General features: G+C 40.6%; 1 protein-coding gene across 1 annotated transcript in view; it reads left to right on the top strand.

Moving 5' to 3' along the window:
- Nucleotides 1–1,888: 1,888 nt before the first annotated feature.
- The window catches only part of NUP35 (nucleoporin 35), a 34,662-nt gene continuing 22,902 nt past the window's right edge, over nt 1,889–13,648 (top strand). Inside the window, exons 1-3 of the mRNA XM_055397472.2 lie at nt 1,889–1,982; nt 9,170–9,340; nt 11,493–11,620. Of these exons, the coding sequence (XP_055253447.1) occupies nt 1,943–1,982; nt 9,170–9,340; nt 11,493–11,620 (339 nt within the window). The 5' untranslated portion in view covers nt 1,889–1,942. The remainder of the gene's footprint in view (nt 1,983–9,169; nt 9,341–11,492; nt 11,621–13,648) is intronic.

Here is a 13,648-nt window from a genome sequence, read left to right on the forward strand (position 1 = left end):
CCAAATAAGGTCACATTCATATGTATTGGAGGTTAGGATCTTAACATTTATTTTGGGGGAGAGAGTTCAGCACATATGTAACATCTGTTAATAAAAAGTCACTTCATCTGTAAGTGGTTTTAAGCTTTGATTTCTGGAAACTTGTCATTTAATGCTGGAATTGTTATTACCTCACCCAAATTAGAAAAATCCTGGCTGGATTTGGGATTTCAGGCAAACCTCAGAGGAAATAGGGAGGATGGTATTTGGAGGACAGTGAATTTGGTATGGATCAGAGAGCATCTTGGAAGATACACATGTAGCATATCACTTTAATAAAATTAGTAAGTGAGCAAAACTAAACAACACATTTTTTCCTTTTATTTCCTTTTATTTTTTAATTTTTATTTTATATTATAGTTGATTAACAATGTGTTAATTTCAGATGTACAGCCAAGTGATTCAGTTGTACATGTACATATATGAATTCTTTTTCAAATTCTTTTTTCATTTCAGTTATTACAGTGTTGAGCAGAATTCCGTTATACAGTAGGTCCTCGTTGGTTATCTGTTTTAAAAATAGCAATGTGATGTGTCAGTCCTAAAGTCCCAATTTATCCCTCCTCCCTATCCTCTCCCCTTGTTAATCATAAGTTCTTTCTCTATTTCTGTTTTGTAAATGAGTTCATTTGTATCATTTTTTTTTGATTCTGCATATAAGCAATATCATACTTGTCTTTCTTGGTCTGATTTACTTCACTCACTATGATAATCTCCAGGTTCATTCATGTTGCTGCAGACGGCTGCTGCTGCTGCGTCACTTCAGTCGTGTCCGACTCTGTGTGACCCCATAGACGGCAGCCAACCAGGCTCCCCTGTCCCTGGGATTCTCCAGATGGCTAAACAACTGATTTTCACATACACATATTGATAAATATAATGTGTTTGTGTGCGCGCTCTTCAAATAATATCTAAAGAAAATCAGGACAGCCACTCCAGTGTTCTTGCCTGGAGAATCCCAGGGACGGGGGAGCCTGGTGGGCCGTCGATGGGGTCGCACAGAGTCGGACACGACTGAAGTGACTTAGCAGCAGCAGCAGCAGCAGGGAAAGGCAGACAGCAGGGATGGCATAGGGAGGAACACACAAGATTCTGCAATGTGGTGAGTTCACGGGTGTTTATCATTAGCCTTCATTATTTAATCTTTTGTTTATATTAACATATAATAAAACAGCAAGTATAAGTTATGCTGTAAGTAAAATGGGTTTCTCTGATAGCTCAGCTGGTAAAGAATCAGCCTGCAATGCAGGCGACCCTGGTTGGGTTCCTGGGTTGGCAAATTCCGCTGGAGACGGGAAAGGCTACCCACTCCAGTATCTGGCCTGGAGAATTTGTATAGTCCATGGGGTCGCAAAGAGTAGGACACGACTGAGCGATTTTCACTTTCAGTTAAGTAAAAGTGTGCCTATATAACCTAAAATTAAAAAAAAAAAAAAGGCATAGAGATTGTAGAAAATATGCTTTGAGAATGGTTTCATGCAGCCAGGCCCAGAAATTGACACTGGAAAGCGGCACCATCTGTTTCTCAAAGGCAACTTTTCCAGGCGGTACTTGAGAAAGAGCATTGGGTAAACTCTCGCTAACTATGAAAGCGTTACAGTAACTTGTGTTACTGTACGACTCAAGCACCAACAAATCAGGAGGCTCACAGGTGAGCCATGAAGTCCGGAAATCACAACTTCCACGTTGTTTCATCACTTTACCAGAGAAATTCTTCCCGCACAAGTAGTCTGAGCAAAGACTCTTGCCCTATACCAAAATGGCAGCGCCAGCGCCACAACAGGTACAGCGCATGTCCGGAAGTTACGCAATCCCATAAGGTAGCGCGGCCCCACCCGTGGGGAGAGTTTCCGCCATTTTTGAAAATCAGGAAGGTCCGGGGTTGAGTGCCGCCGCTGATGTGATGGCAGCCTTTGCCGTGGAACCCCAGGCGCCCACGTTGGGTGAGTAAAAAACTGCTTTTCCTCGCTAGCACTGCGATGCACACTGTAAGCTTGGAAGCGGGCACGCTGAGAGACAGTAATCGTAGGGTCTCGTCTGCTAATTTCAAGCCTCAAAGAGCTAGCCCTTTGGCTCGCCCCCAGGTTCCTAGTCCGCCTCCTACTCTAGGCTTCGCCACCCTGTAGCTACCAAGGGGGCTCCAGGGCGCTGCGGGCTCCGAGGAGGGCGAAGAAACGGCAGTCTTGTGGTGACTAAGCCGCTTTGTATCCCCCGCACAAGGCAGAGCCAGTCCTGTCCATACCTGAGGCTCCGCCGGCGCGGCAGACGCTATGCTAGGTTCCCGGATCCTGTGAAGCGCTGGTGGGAAGGTCCTCACCTGTGGAAGGTCCTCACCACGTGGGTGGGCGGTTCCCTGGAGCGTGGTCACCTTTCACCGCTGTTTGGTCACCTAGGCTTCTCGTTACTGCTTGATTCCAGCTCCTCCCGGATTCGCAAAAGTAATCTGTTTTTAATGGAAACTTGAGTTGTTCGACATTTAATTAACCAGGTGATGGCAACCATTGAGATATTCCCTTAATAGGAAGCCATGAATTCGCTTCATTTTCTTTATCTTGGGAAAATGACTCTATTGTAGAGGATCTTTTTCTCTACATTACGATCACGTAATGATTTTAAATAATCATTTCCGTTATATAATGGGAGCATTAAAAAAGATCTTGCATGTCAACTTTGGTTGTCGATTATTGTGTGTATTTGTCAGTTGAGTTGGTTTTGTGAGAACCATGGAATAGCTTAAAACAGAAAATAAACGGTCTGCTATCATAGAGACGTATTTGAAAATTTGATTACTTTCTGAGTTTGGAAAGGAGAGCAAGCACGGTATGTCTGTAGAATGAGTTTTATTAGAATTGAAGGATGTATGATGTTGGCCATGTTTTGTACAAAATCAGTTTCTTTTGATAACAGAGTAACTTGAACTGTTTTACTATTATAAAAATCTAAATGTATAATATCAGTGGAGATACTCAGCTGCATTTAAAGATGGCCTAGGTATTTATGTCTTGTATTATTTTAGAGGTCAGAAAACTTTTCATTTCCAGTATGAAAGTCTTCTGCTTAACAGAAGCATTCTGGAGTATATATTTCTTGGGGTTACAGTTACGATTAAACCCCTGGTCCGAAATCTGACATTAGCTGATATTGTTTAAATCCTTATTCCAGACGAGGTATAAACATTTTCCCAGCACTCAGTTCAGTTCAGTTGCTCAGTCGTTTCCGACCCTTTTCGACCCCATGGACTGCAGCATGCCAGGTCTCCCTGCCCATCACCAACTCCCAGAGTCCACCCAAACCCATGTCCATTGAGTCAGTGATACCATTCAACCATCTCATCTTCTGTCGTCCCCTTCCCCTGCCGTCAATCTTTCCCAGCATCAGGGTCTTTTCAGGTGAGTCAGTTATTCGCATCAGGTGGCCAAAGGATTGTAGTTTCAGCTTCAGCATCAGTCCTGCCAATGAATATTCAGGACTGATTTCCTTTAGGATTGACTGGTTGGATCTCCTTGCTGTCCATGGGACTCTCAAGAGTCTTCTCCAACACCACAGTTCAAAAGCATCAATTCTTCGGTGCTCAGCTTTCTTTATAGTCCAACTCTCACATCCATACATGACTACTAGGAAAACGATAGCCTTAACTAGATGACTGTTTGTAGGCAATGTCTCTACTTTTTAATATGCTGTCTAGGTTGGACATAACTTTTCTTCCAGGGAGCAATCAACTTTTAATTTCTTGGCTGCAATCACCATCTGCAGTGATTTTGGACCCCCCCCACCCCCCGCCCCCCGCAAATAAAGGCTGTCACTGTTTCCACTGTTTCCCCATCTATTTGCCATGAAGTGATGGGACCAGATACCATGATCTTAGTTTTTTGAATGTTGAACTTTAAGCCAACTTTTTCACTCTTCTCTTTCATTTTCATCAAGAGGCTCTTTAGTTCTTCACTTTCTGCCATAAGGGTGGTGTCATCTGCATATGTGAGGTTATTGATATTTCTCCCAGCAATCTTGATTCCAGCTTGTGCTTCATCCAGCGCTGCGTTTCTTATAGTGTATTCTGAGTATAAGTTAAATAAGCAGAGTGACAATATACAGCCTTGATGTACTCCTTTCCCTATTTGGAATCAGTCTGTTGTTCCATGTCCAGTTCTAACTGTTGCTTCCTGACCTGCATACAGATTTCTCAGGAGGCAGGTGGTCTGGTAGTCCCGTCTCTTTAAGAATTTTCCACGGTTTGTTGTGATCCACACAAAGACTTTGGCGTAGTCAATAAAGCAGCAGCAGATGTTTTTCAGGAACTCTCTTGCTTTTTTTAATGATCCAATGGATGGTGGCAATTTGATCTCTGGTTCCTCTGCCTTTTCTAAAACCTGCTTGAACATCTGGAAGTTCACGGTTCATGTACTCTTGAAGCCTGGTTTGGAGACTTTTGAGCATTACTTTGTTAGCATGTGAGATGAGTGCTATTGTGCGGTAGTCGAGCATTCCTGGCACTTAATGGAACAGTAAACTAACGGTTACTTCAGCAAACAATGCTCGCTGAGTAAGACACACCACTTAACATTTTAGGAGTAGAGACTCGGAAATTTAAGACTTGAGGATCCACCAATATAACTCTCTGAGGAAAATTAGTGTGAGGGCTCGGTGGTTAGTGACAGTTTAGTTAAGAGTCCTGTGGCTCTCCTCACTGTGGTTATTTCTATTGTATCACAATATATATTTGGATGTGTCAAAATTTTTTTGACTTAATTTTTACTACACTTGCTGTTACTGTTATTTAGTCTCTAAGTCATGTCTGACTCTCCCCCATCCATGGGATTTCCCGGGCAAGAATCCTGGAGTGGGTCGCCATTTCCTCCTCCAGGGGATTTTCCTGACCCAGGGATCGATCCTGTGTCTCCTGCCTTGGCAGGTGATTCTTTACCACTTTGCCACCTAGGAAGCCCATATATGTTTTTTCTTTTTATTTTTTCTTTTGGGGCTGGGAGATGGTACCTAAAACTTTGTACTTTGAGTTTATAAATATGTGTTCATAATATGCTTTTGTTTAGACTTTTGATTTGATTTTAGTATTATGTTCTTTGGAAATACGTAGTAGTAACATGGTAACTAGCTCTTTGAAGTAATTACAGTGTAATAAAGCTCTTCACACCTATTTCAGTATTTGCTTTCTTTTCCTTTTTCACGTGCTTGCATTGTTACTATATAGCAAGGTCTGCTATAATGAGAAATAAGAGGAAGGGTAAGTAAATGATAGTGTTTGGATAGCACTAAACACAATTTTGAGGCAGTTAAAAGTTACGGTGTAGTTAATAAAGGCCGTATAAAATATCAAGTGTTTGAACTTTCTGAGTTCCATAAATCACAAATCAGCCTTGTTAGATAATTGAAAAATCAAATTTTCTTAAGCAGAAATTGCAAATTCTACATGTACACAGTAAGTTTTGGTTATTGTAAGGTACTATTAGAGTAATAATAATAATAATAACTAATATTTGTGAGAACTGATTGTATATTAGGCACTTGAGTTAAGTGCTTTATTTGCTATTTTTCTAATCAAAGCTGGGTGCTGTGATTATGTCCATCTTTCTGAAAGACTTGAAACCAGGTCTCTCGACTCCAGAGCTCATGTTTTCCTTACTGTGCTGTGCTATTTTGTTTTGAAATTAGAGGAAGTTATAGCTTCCTTATTTTCATAGTTGGAATAATAGTTTTACCTATCCTGTAAATTGTGAAAAATAATTTTGAATGGATCATCATGAAGTATCAGCTCTCCTCTTAATTGGTTTTCTGTTAGGAAGACTTACTGATTATTCCTAACCCAACATCCGCTGGATCATGGAGAAAGCAAGAGAGTTCCAGAAAAACATCTATTTCTGCTTCATTGACTATGCCAAAGCCTTTGACTGTGTGGATCACAAGAAACTGTGGAAAATTCTGAAAGAGATGGGAATCCCAGACCACCTGACCTGCCTCTTGAGAAACCTGTATGCAGGTCAGGAAGCAACAGTCAGAACTGGACATGGAACAGCAGACTGGTTTCAAATAGGGAAAGGAGTACGTCAAGGTTGTATATTGTCACCCTGCTTATTTAACTTCTATGCAGAGTACATCATGAGGAACGCTGGGCTGGAAGAAGCACAAGCTGGAATCAAGATTGCCGGGAGAAATATCAATAACCTCAGATATGCAGATGACACCACCCTTATGGCAGAAAGTGAAGAGGAACTCAAAGGCCTCTTGATGAAAGTGAAAGAGGAGAGTGAAAAGTTTGGCTTAAAGCTCAACATTCAGAAAACGAAGATCATGGCATCTGGTCCCATCACTTCAGGGGAAGTAGATGGGGAAACAGTGGAAACAGTGTCAGACTTTATTTTTTGGGGCTCCAAAATCACTGCGAATGCTGATTGCAGTCATGAAATTAAAAGACGCTTACTCCTTGGAAGGAAAGTTATGACCAAACTGCTGCTGCTGCTAAGTCACTTCAGTCGTGTCCGACTCTGTGTGACCCCATAGATGGAAGCCCACCAGGCTCCCCCATCCCTGGGATTCTCCAGGCAAGAACACTGGAGTGGGTTGCCATTTCCTTCTCCAATGTGTGAAAGTGAAAAGTGAAAGTGAAGTCGCTCAGTCGTGTCCGACCCTTAGCGACCCCACGGGCTGCAGCCTACCAGGCTCCTCCATCCATGGGATTTTCTAGGCAAGAATACTGGAGTGGCTTGCCTTCTCCGATTGGAGTATCTAGTTCTTGCCAAATATGAGATTTTTTGAAATGCAATCTTAAAAGTCCAAAATAGAAACTGCATGTTTCCCCTACGTCTCGCTTCATACATATAGTAGTTCTCTGATACCACTGATATTTATAAAGTTACCATGTGGATATCACAAAATTAAGGTAATTATTTAAATGGATTTAAAAGTTAAATATGGAACTTCCCTGGTCGGTGTAGTAGATAAGAATCCGCCTACCAATGCAGGAGACAAGGGTCCGATCCCTGGTCCAGGAAGATTCCACATACCATGGAGCATCTAAGCCTGTGCACCACAACTACTGAGCCTGTGCTCCAGACCCCGGGACCACAAATACTGAAGCCTGTGCACCCTAGAGCTACGCCCCTCAAAAAGAGAAGCCACCGTAATGAGAAGCCCTCGCACTCCAACAAAGAGTAGCCCCCACTCACCACAACTAGAGAAAGCCCGTACAGCAACAAAGAACTAGTGCAGCCAAAAATAAAATAAATTTAAAAGTTATATATGAACAGGGACAAGAAATACTCAGCTGGATTTGCACCTCCCCAAATATGAATGGGGGAATATGAGCATACAATTCAAATCCTAACAATGTATGGAGCTGCTGGCACAGAAATAGGGGGGAAAGGTAGGAGAACTTCAGGTACATAAGCATTAGAAGACCTTTTCTAAGGCGAACTACAATAGTGATTTACCAGTGTGATGAAATGTCTTAGGCACAACTAGCAGTACTGCCTATCCTGCACAATGTCTATACTGGCATTTCTTTGGCAAACCTTTTCCTTAAATTTGTATTTATTTATTGGCTGCACTGGGTCTTCGTTGCTGCATGCAAACTTTCTCTAGTTGTGGCAAGCAAGGGCCACTCCTTGTTGTGGTACTTGGATTTCATTGGTTTCTCTTGTTGCAGAGCACAGGCTCCAGGAACTTGGCCTTCAGTATTTGCACCACACCTGGGCTCAGCAGCTGAGGCATGCAGGTTCTAGGGCATGTGGGCTTCAGCAGTTGTGGCACAAGGGTTAGCTGCGTTGCAGCATGTGCAATCTTCCCAGACCAGGGATTGGAACCCGTGTCCCCTGCACTGGCAGGTGGATTCTTATCCACTGTACCACCCGGAAAGTCCTGGTAACCTCTTTATACCAGTTTTTAACCCACTAAAATCATGGATTTGATATGCTAGATTTTTTTTCTTTAGCAATATGCAAATTAAGATTATATTTTAAAAGTTTACTTTTGACTGAAAAGTACAGAAAGAGATGCTATCTCAAAAACATTTCTCTTACCCGAAATAGCCATTTCAACACAGACCAAACTAGACAGCATATTAAAAAGCAGAGACATTACTTGCCAACCAAGGTCCGTCTAGTCAAGGCTATGGTTTTTCCCGTGGTCATGTATGGATGTGAGAGCTGGACTGTGAAGAAAGCTGATCGCCGAAGAATTGATGCTTTTGAACTGTGGTGCTGGAGAAGACTCTTGAGAATCCCTTGGACTGCACGGAGATCCAACCAGTCCATTCTAAAGGAGATCAATCCTGGGTTGTTCATTGGAAGGACTGATGCTAAAGCTGAAACTCCAATACTTTGGCCACCTCATGCAACGAGTTGACTCACTGGAAAAGAGTCTGATGCTGGGAGGGATTGGGGGCGGGAGGAGACGGGGACGACAGAGAATGAGATGGCTGGATGGCATCACTGACTCGATGGACATGAGTTTGAGTGAACTCCGGGAGTTGGTGATGGATAGGGAGGCCTGGCGTGCTGTGATTCATGGGGTCGCAAAGATTCGGACACGACTGAGCAACTGAACTGAACTGAACTTTAAAATGAATGGTTTTAAAAAATTACCCAAGGCATATTTCTTAGTTGGTATGCTGTCATCACTTTTATTTCATATGTGCTTTAATATGTGCATAGTTACACTTTTATTACAGAAATGACATGGTTTTTGTGTATGGGGAAAGAAAATGGGACATACAGCTAAACCTGTTGTATCTAATTTGCTTAGACTTTATGTTGCTAGTGCATCCTGTCCTTCTTTTTGGTTGTTACATAGTAGAAACTGCCAGAAATGCAAAGAAGTTCTTCTGTATGTATTAGGGATTTTTTTTTTTTTGGTCAGTAACCTAAAATTTAAAAATAAGCGTTGATTCTTAAATCTCTGAAATAATGTAAATAGCTGTCAAATATTATTTTGTTAATACAAAATATTTTCATATTTTTCTGGAAAAAATTTTATGGTTTTTAAAATAATTTAACTGGTTTTGTAATATTTAACAGTTTTTATTAAATTCTCAAAATTGTGTATACTGGTCCTTGTATCTGTTTTTACCTATTATTACATTGAAGTCCTTTCTCTGTATTTTATTTTCCGATTCATTTAGGATCTGAACCAATGATGCTGGGTTCACCCACATCTCCAAAGCCAGGGGTTAATGCCCAATTCTTACCTGGATTTTTAATGGGGGATTTGCCAGCTCCAGTGACTCCACAACCTCGATCAATTAGTGGCCCTTCCATAGGAGTAATGGAAATGAGATCACCTTTACTTGCAGGTAGGTAAATGTTTGGGCTTCCCTGGTGGCTCAGCCATAAAGAAACTGCCTGCCAATGCAGGATATGTGGGTTGGATCCCTGGGTTGGGCAGATGCCCTGGAGAAGGAAGTGGCAACCCACTCCAGTATTCTTGCCTCGGAAATCCCATGGACAGAGGAGTCTGGCAGCCTGCAGTCCATGGGGTCTCAAAAGAGTTGGACATGACTTAGTAACTAGACAAAAACAAAGGTAAATTGCTTAGTGTAGTTTTAAGTAGTATCAGTACATGTAGTAGAATTTTAAAAACAGTAGTGATGCAGCTTTCACCTTCATCAACTAAAATTATTGAAACAGGTGTAAGCAATGTAATTTACTTTAAGAATCACTCCCTGAAAATATGCATACTGCATTTTATTCAATCTAGCATTGATTGTAACACTCACCATTAAGCACCACTAGGAGAGAAAAACACTAAATATGATACACCATTTGCCATTTTTTGTAAATTATTCCTATTTCAGAGATGTTAAAGTGTGTTTGGGTGGGGGGAGGGGAATATGGTCATTCAACTTCAGCTGGATTCAGTTTAAAAAATTCGTCTTAATATAATAACAGCAAATATTCAGTCAAAATAAGTATTATTTGTAAATTTGTAGATATGAATTTGACTTCTAGTCTTAGTGAGTTAAGATTCTCACTCACTGTGTTTAGTGAAAAGACTTACTTCACAAACTATGCTTTACAGTTGCCAGCACAAAATATTGTTACATAAATGATACATTTAATACAGGACTCTTAGCAAACAAATATTTTTGAAAGATAATTTGGAAATTTTGACCATGAGTAGAGAGAGCTACAGAAATGGTTGAATTCCAAATGTGAGCTAGTAAGTGTTTTAATAGATGTTTAAATGGAAATTCTTTCTTTAATTGTCCTTAAGGTATTATTGGGCTTCCCAGGTTGTGCTAGTGGTAAAGAACCCACCTGCCAATGCAGGAGATGTAAGAGACTTGGGTTTGATCCCTGGGTAGGGAAGATCCACTGGAGGAGGGCATGGCAACCCACTCTAGTATTCTTGCCTGTGGGATCCCATGGACAGAGGAGCCTGGTGGGCTACAGTCCATAGTGTGGCAAAGAACCAGACATGACTGAATCGACTTAGCATGCATGCATGTGAGGTGTTATTTGTGTTAAAGTGGTTTATAATTTTTTTAAAAAGATTTATCAGGGAGAATTATCATGTTATAACTGAAGAGATTCAGTTAGAAACATTATCTCAGATTATTTATTTTTGCATATTTCAAGTGTATTTTATTGTTGTAGCTACCATATATTAAGTAGTTATGAGCCAGGGAGTATCCTAAGCACTTTATACGTTATCCTATTCTTTTAACAGTCTTAAAGAGTAGTTGGTAATGTCTCTATTTCTTAAAGGAATAAACTGAGGCTAAATGCAATAAAGAACTTGCTGGAGCTTGGTTAGTGACCATTGGCGGTTGAAGGTTGGGCCAGTCTTGTTCTATAGCCTGTGCTTTAATGTAAATGGCTTTTTCTGTACTGTCTTGACTCAGACATTAGTCTTACAGAAGGTGTGGGCTGCTCTACTAGTTGGCATTGATGATTCTCTTACTTAAAAAGGCCTCTTTGTATCCCCCAAAGTTGGTCCTTTTCCTGTATGTTTATTATGTACTTTAATAAATTTTTACTGTGAGAAACATGAACTTGACAGTCAAACTCCACATTAAAATATTATATTTTTTCAGGTATATACAAACTGGAGCTGTTTAATATTCTACTTTCAAGTGAGAAATAGGATTAAATTTGGTATTGAATTGTTAAGCATTTTGTAGAGAAAACAAAACTTGTGTGCATCCACTAAGAACTAAAATTTCTATATAGTCCTTGTCCTGGAAGCTTTTGTTCAAAGGGCAATCTATGGATCACCAATATTGACAGCTTGTTAGAAATTCATAATCTCAGGCTCCATCCCACACGGTCTAAGACAGAACCCGAATTATAACAAGATGCGCATGTGACTCTGTGTATTAAGGTTTGAGTAACATTGGGAGACAGGAGTTTAAGCCATTATTTAAAAAATATTAAAGGATCTTACCAGATGGATGGAAGATTTCTTTGTTTTCTCACCTCACTGTGTCTTTTGTACGTTGTTAGGTGGATCACCACCACAGCCAGTTGTACCAGCTCATAAAGATAAAAGTGGAGCTCCGCCAGTTAGAAGTATATATGATGACATTTCCAGCCCAGGACTTGGATCAACACCTTTAACTTCAAGAAGACAGGTGATATACATATCCTCATTTATGATCATACATACTCATTTCATGTTTTCATATGGTTGTACAGTGAGGGTCAGTAATTTGAAATGTTTCCCTGAAGTCTGTTTTAGTATAACTGTTGCATAGGAATAAGCATTAGGGACAGTTACCATAGAGTCTACTTAAATTGTCTTTATTATGAAATGTGCTTAAAAATGTGATAGAACTCAGGTAATTTCCTTGTATAGGTAATTCTGTGATTTTTAAAGAGGTACCTATTACACCTGTCCATGCCCGCAGCCTCTTTAATAAACATGTAGAAATGATTACTGTTTAAGTCAGTGATTGTTTAGAAGTTCAATATACATAGTTTTGTGGCAGAAAAAATGAAGATCCAGGGTTTTATCCAGATCTGAGGTACCTTGTGATGATTTAAGGTCATTATTTTTAGGTATGTTTTATTAGTATAAGACCAGTGCTCTTTTAGAGCTGATCCTGGGTGTTCATTGGAAGGACTGATGCTGAGGCTGAAACTGCAATACTTTGGCCACCTCATGCGACGAGTTGACTCACTGGAAAAGACTCTGATGCTGGGAAAGGTTGGGGGCGGGAGGAGACGGGGACGACCGAGAATGAGATGGCTGGATGGCATCCCCGACTGTGGACATGAGTTTGAGTGAACTCCGGGAGTTGGTGATGGACAGGGAGGCCTGGTGTGCTGTGATTCATGGGGTCGCGGAGAGTCGGACACGACTGAGCAACTGAACTGAACTGAACTGTATACTTATTTTACTAAAAATGCTTCCTTCTGCATGTTTATGAGTAATGGCTTAGTACGTTCCTGGTGTAGGTGTTCTGATGGTGATGTTAAATCTTGGCTGGTGTGGATGTAGGTGTTCTGCCAGTGTTACTCTCAGTTACGGATTGCAACGTAGAGCTCTCTGTTTTGATGGGACTGATAGCACAGAAAAGCATCGAATACTTAGGAAGTGCCGGGAGTGTGCATGCCCTGATCTCATGTATTATTTCATTTAATCCTCACAGTGACTCTGGGATGAATGACTCTCTTAGGAGCTTTGTCTTATCATGGAGGAAACTAGGACACCAAAAGCCCAAGGCAGCTAGTCTAGTTGAGCCAGATTTTAAACCCAGGGAATATTGACTCTAGAGCCAGTGTTTATCAGAACAATCTTGTGCTAATACTACTATGATTAGTCTTGATTGTCAGTTGAAAGGTAGTATGGAATTTTCTTTTAAGTAGCAAGTTTAAGAGCTTTTATAGTCAAAAGTTTTCTCTCCTATTTTGTGCTTAGTAGGATACAGAAACAAAAGTATTTCAGCTAAACTGGTAAGTTCGTTGTATAAAGATACTTCTGCTGTTTGATTTGGAGGAATATTAAAGGCCTTTCTTTAAATCAAATATTGTATATTTATTGACAAGTTTAAGAAAAGTAGAAAAATCTTTAAGCAAATTTTGATTATAGGCTTGATACCCTGGCCTACTGGGCCTATTTGTCAAGCAAAGCAAAATTAATTCATGTGTTAAACAGAATACTTTCTCTTACCAACACTTGTACACCTGCCCTCCTGTCCAGTGTAGTAGCTGCTAGCTAAGTGTGGCTTTTGACACTTGAAATGTGGCTAGTCCTATAATTAACTGAGATGTTGTTTTGCGAAAAGTTTTAAATCCTTCATTTTAGGTTAGAAGGATTGGTTAACAAAAGAAGCCATTCATTACACACACAATAAACAGTTTCAATTCTTAATAAAGGCTTATTTGATTAATTTCAATATTCTGCCACTAAGAGAAAAGAAATAGATACAATGTAGAAAAGTAACTGCATACATATCACCATATTGGGCCGAAACCTACATCCAGACTTGAATAATGCTGGGAAGTCCAGAGTAACAGCAGTCTGGAGTCCCTCTTAGGGAAGAGAGTCCTGGGCGGTGTGTCCATTCCACAGGTGAGGTGTTTGGGGACTCCTGCTTATAGTTCCAAGCTGCAGAACAATCCCACCATGTTTGTGTGCAAAAATGCAACTCTGGTTT

This window comes from Moschus berezovskii, chromosome 2 (assembly GCF_049115385.1).
Source record: "Moschus berezovskii isolate FMDL1 chromosome 2, NW_MosBer_1.0, whole genome shotgun sequence".
In the NCBI taxonomy this organism is placed as follows: domain Eukaryota; kingdom Metazoa; phylum Chordata; class Mammalia; order Artiodactyla; family Moschidae; genus Moschus; species Moschus berezovskii.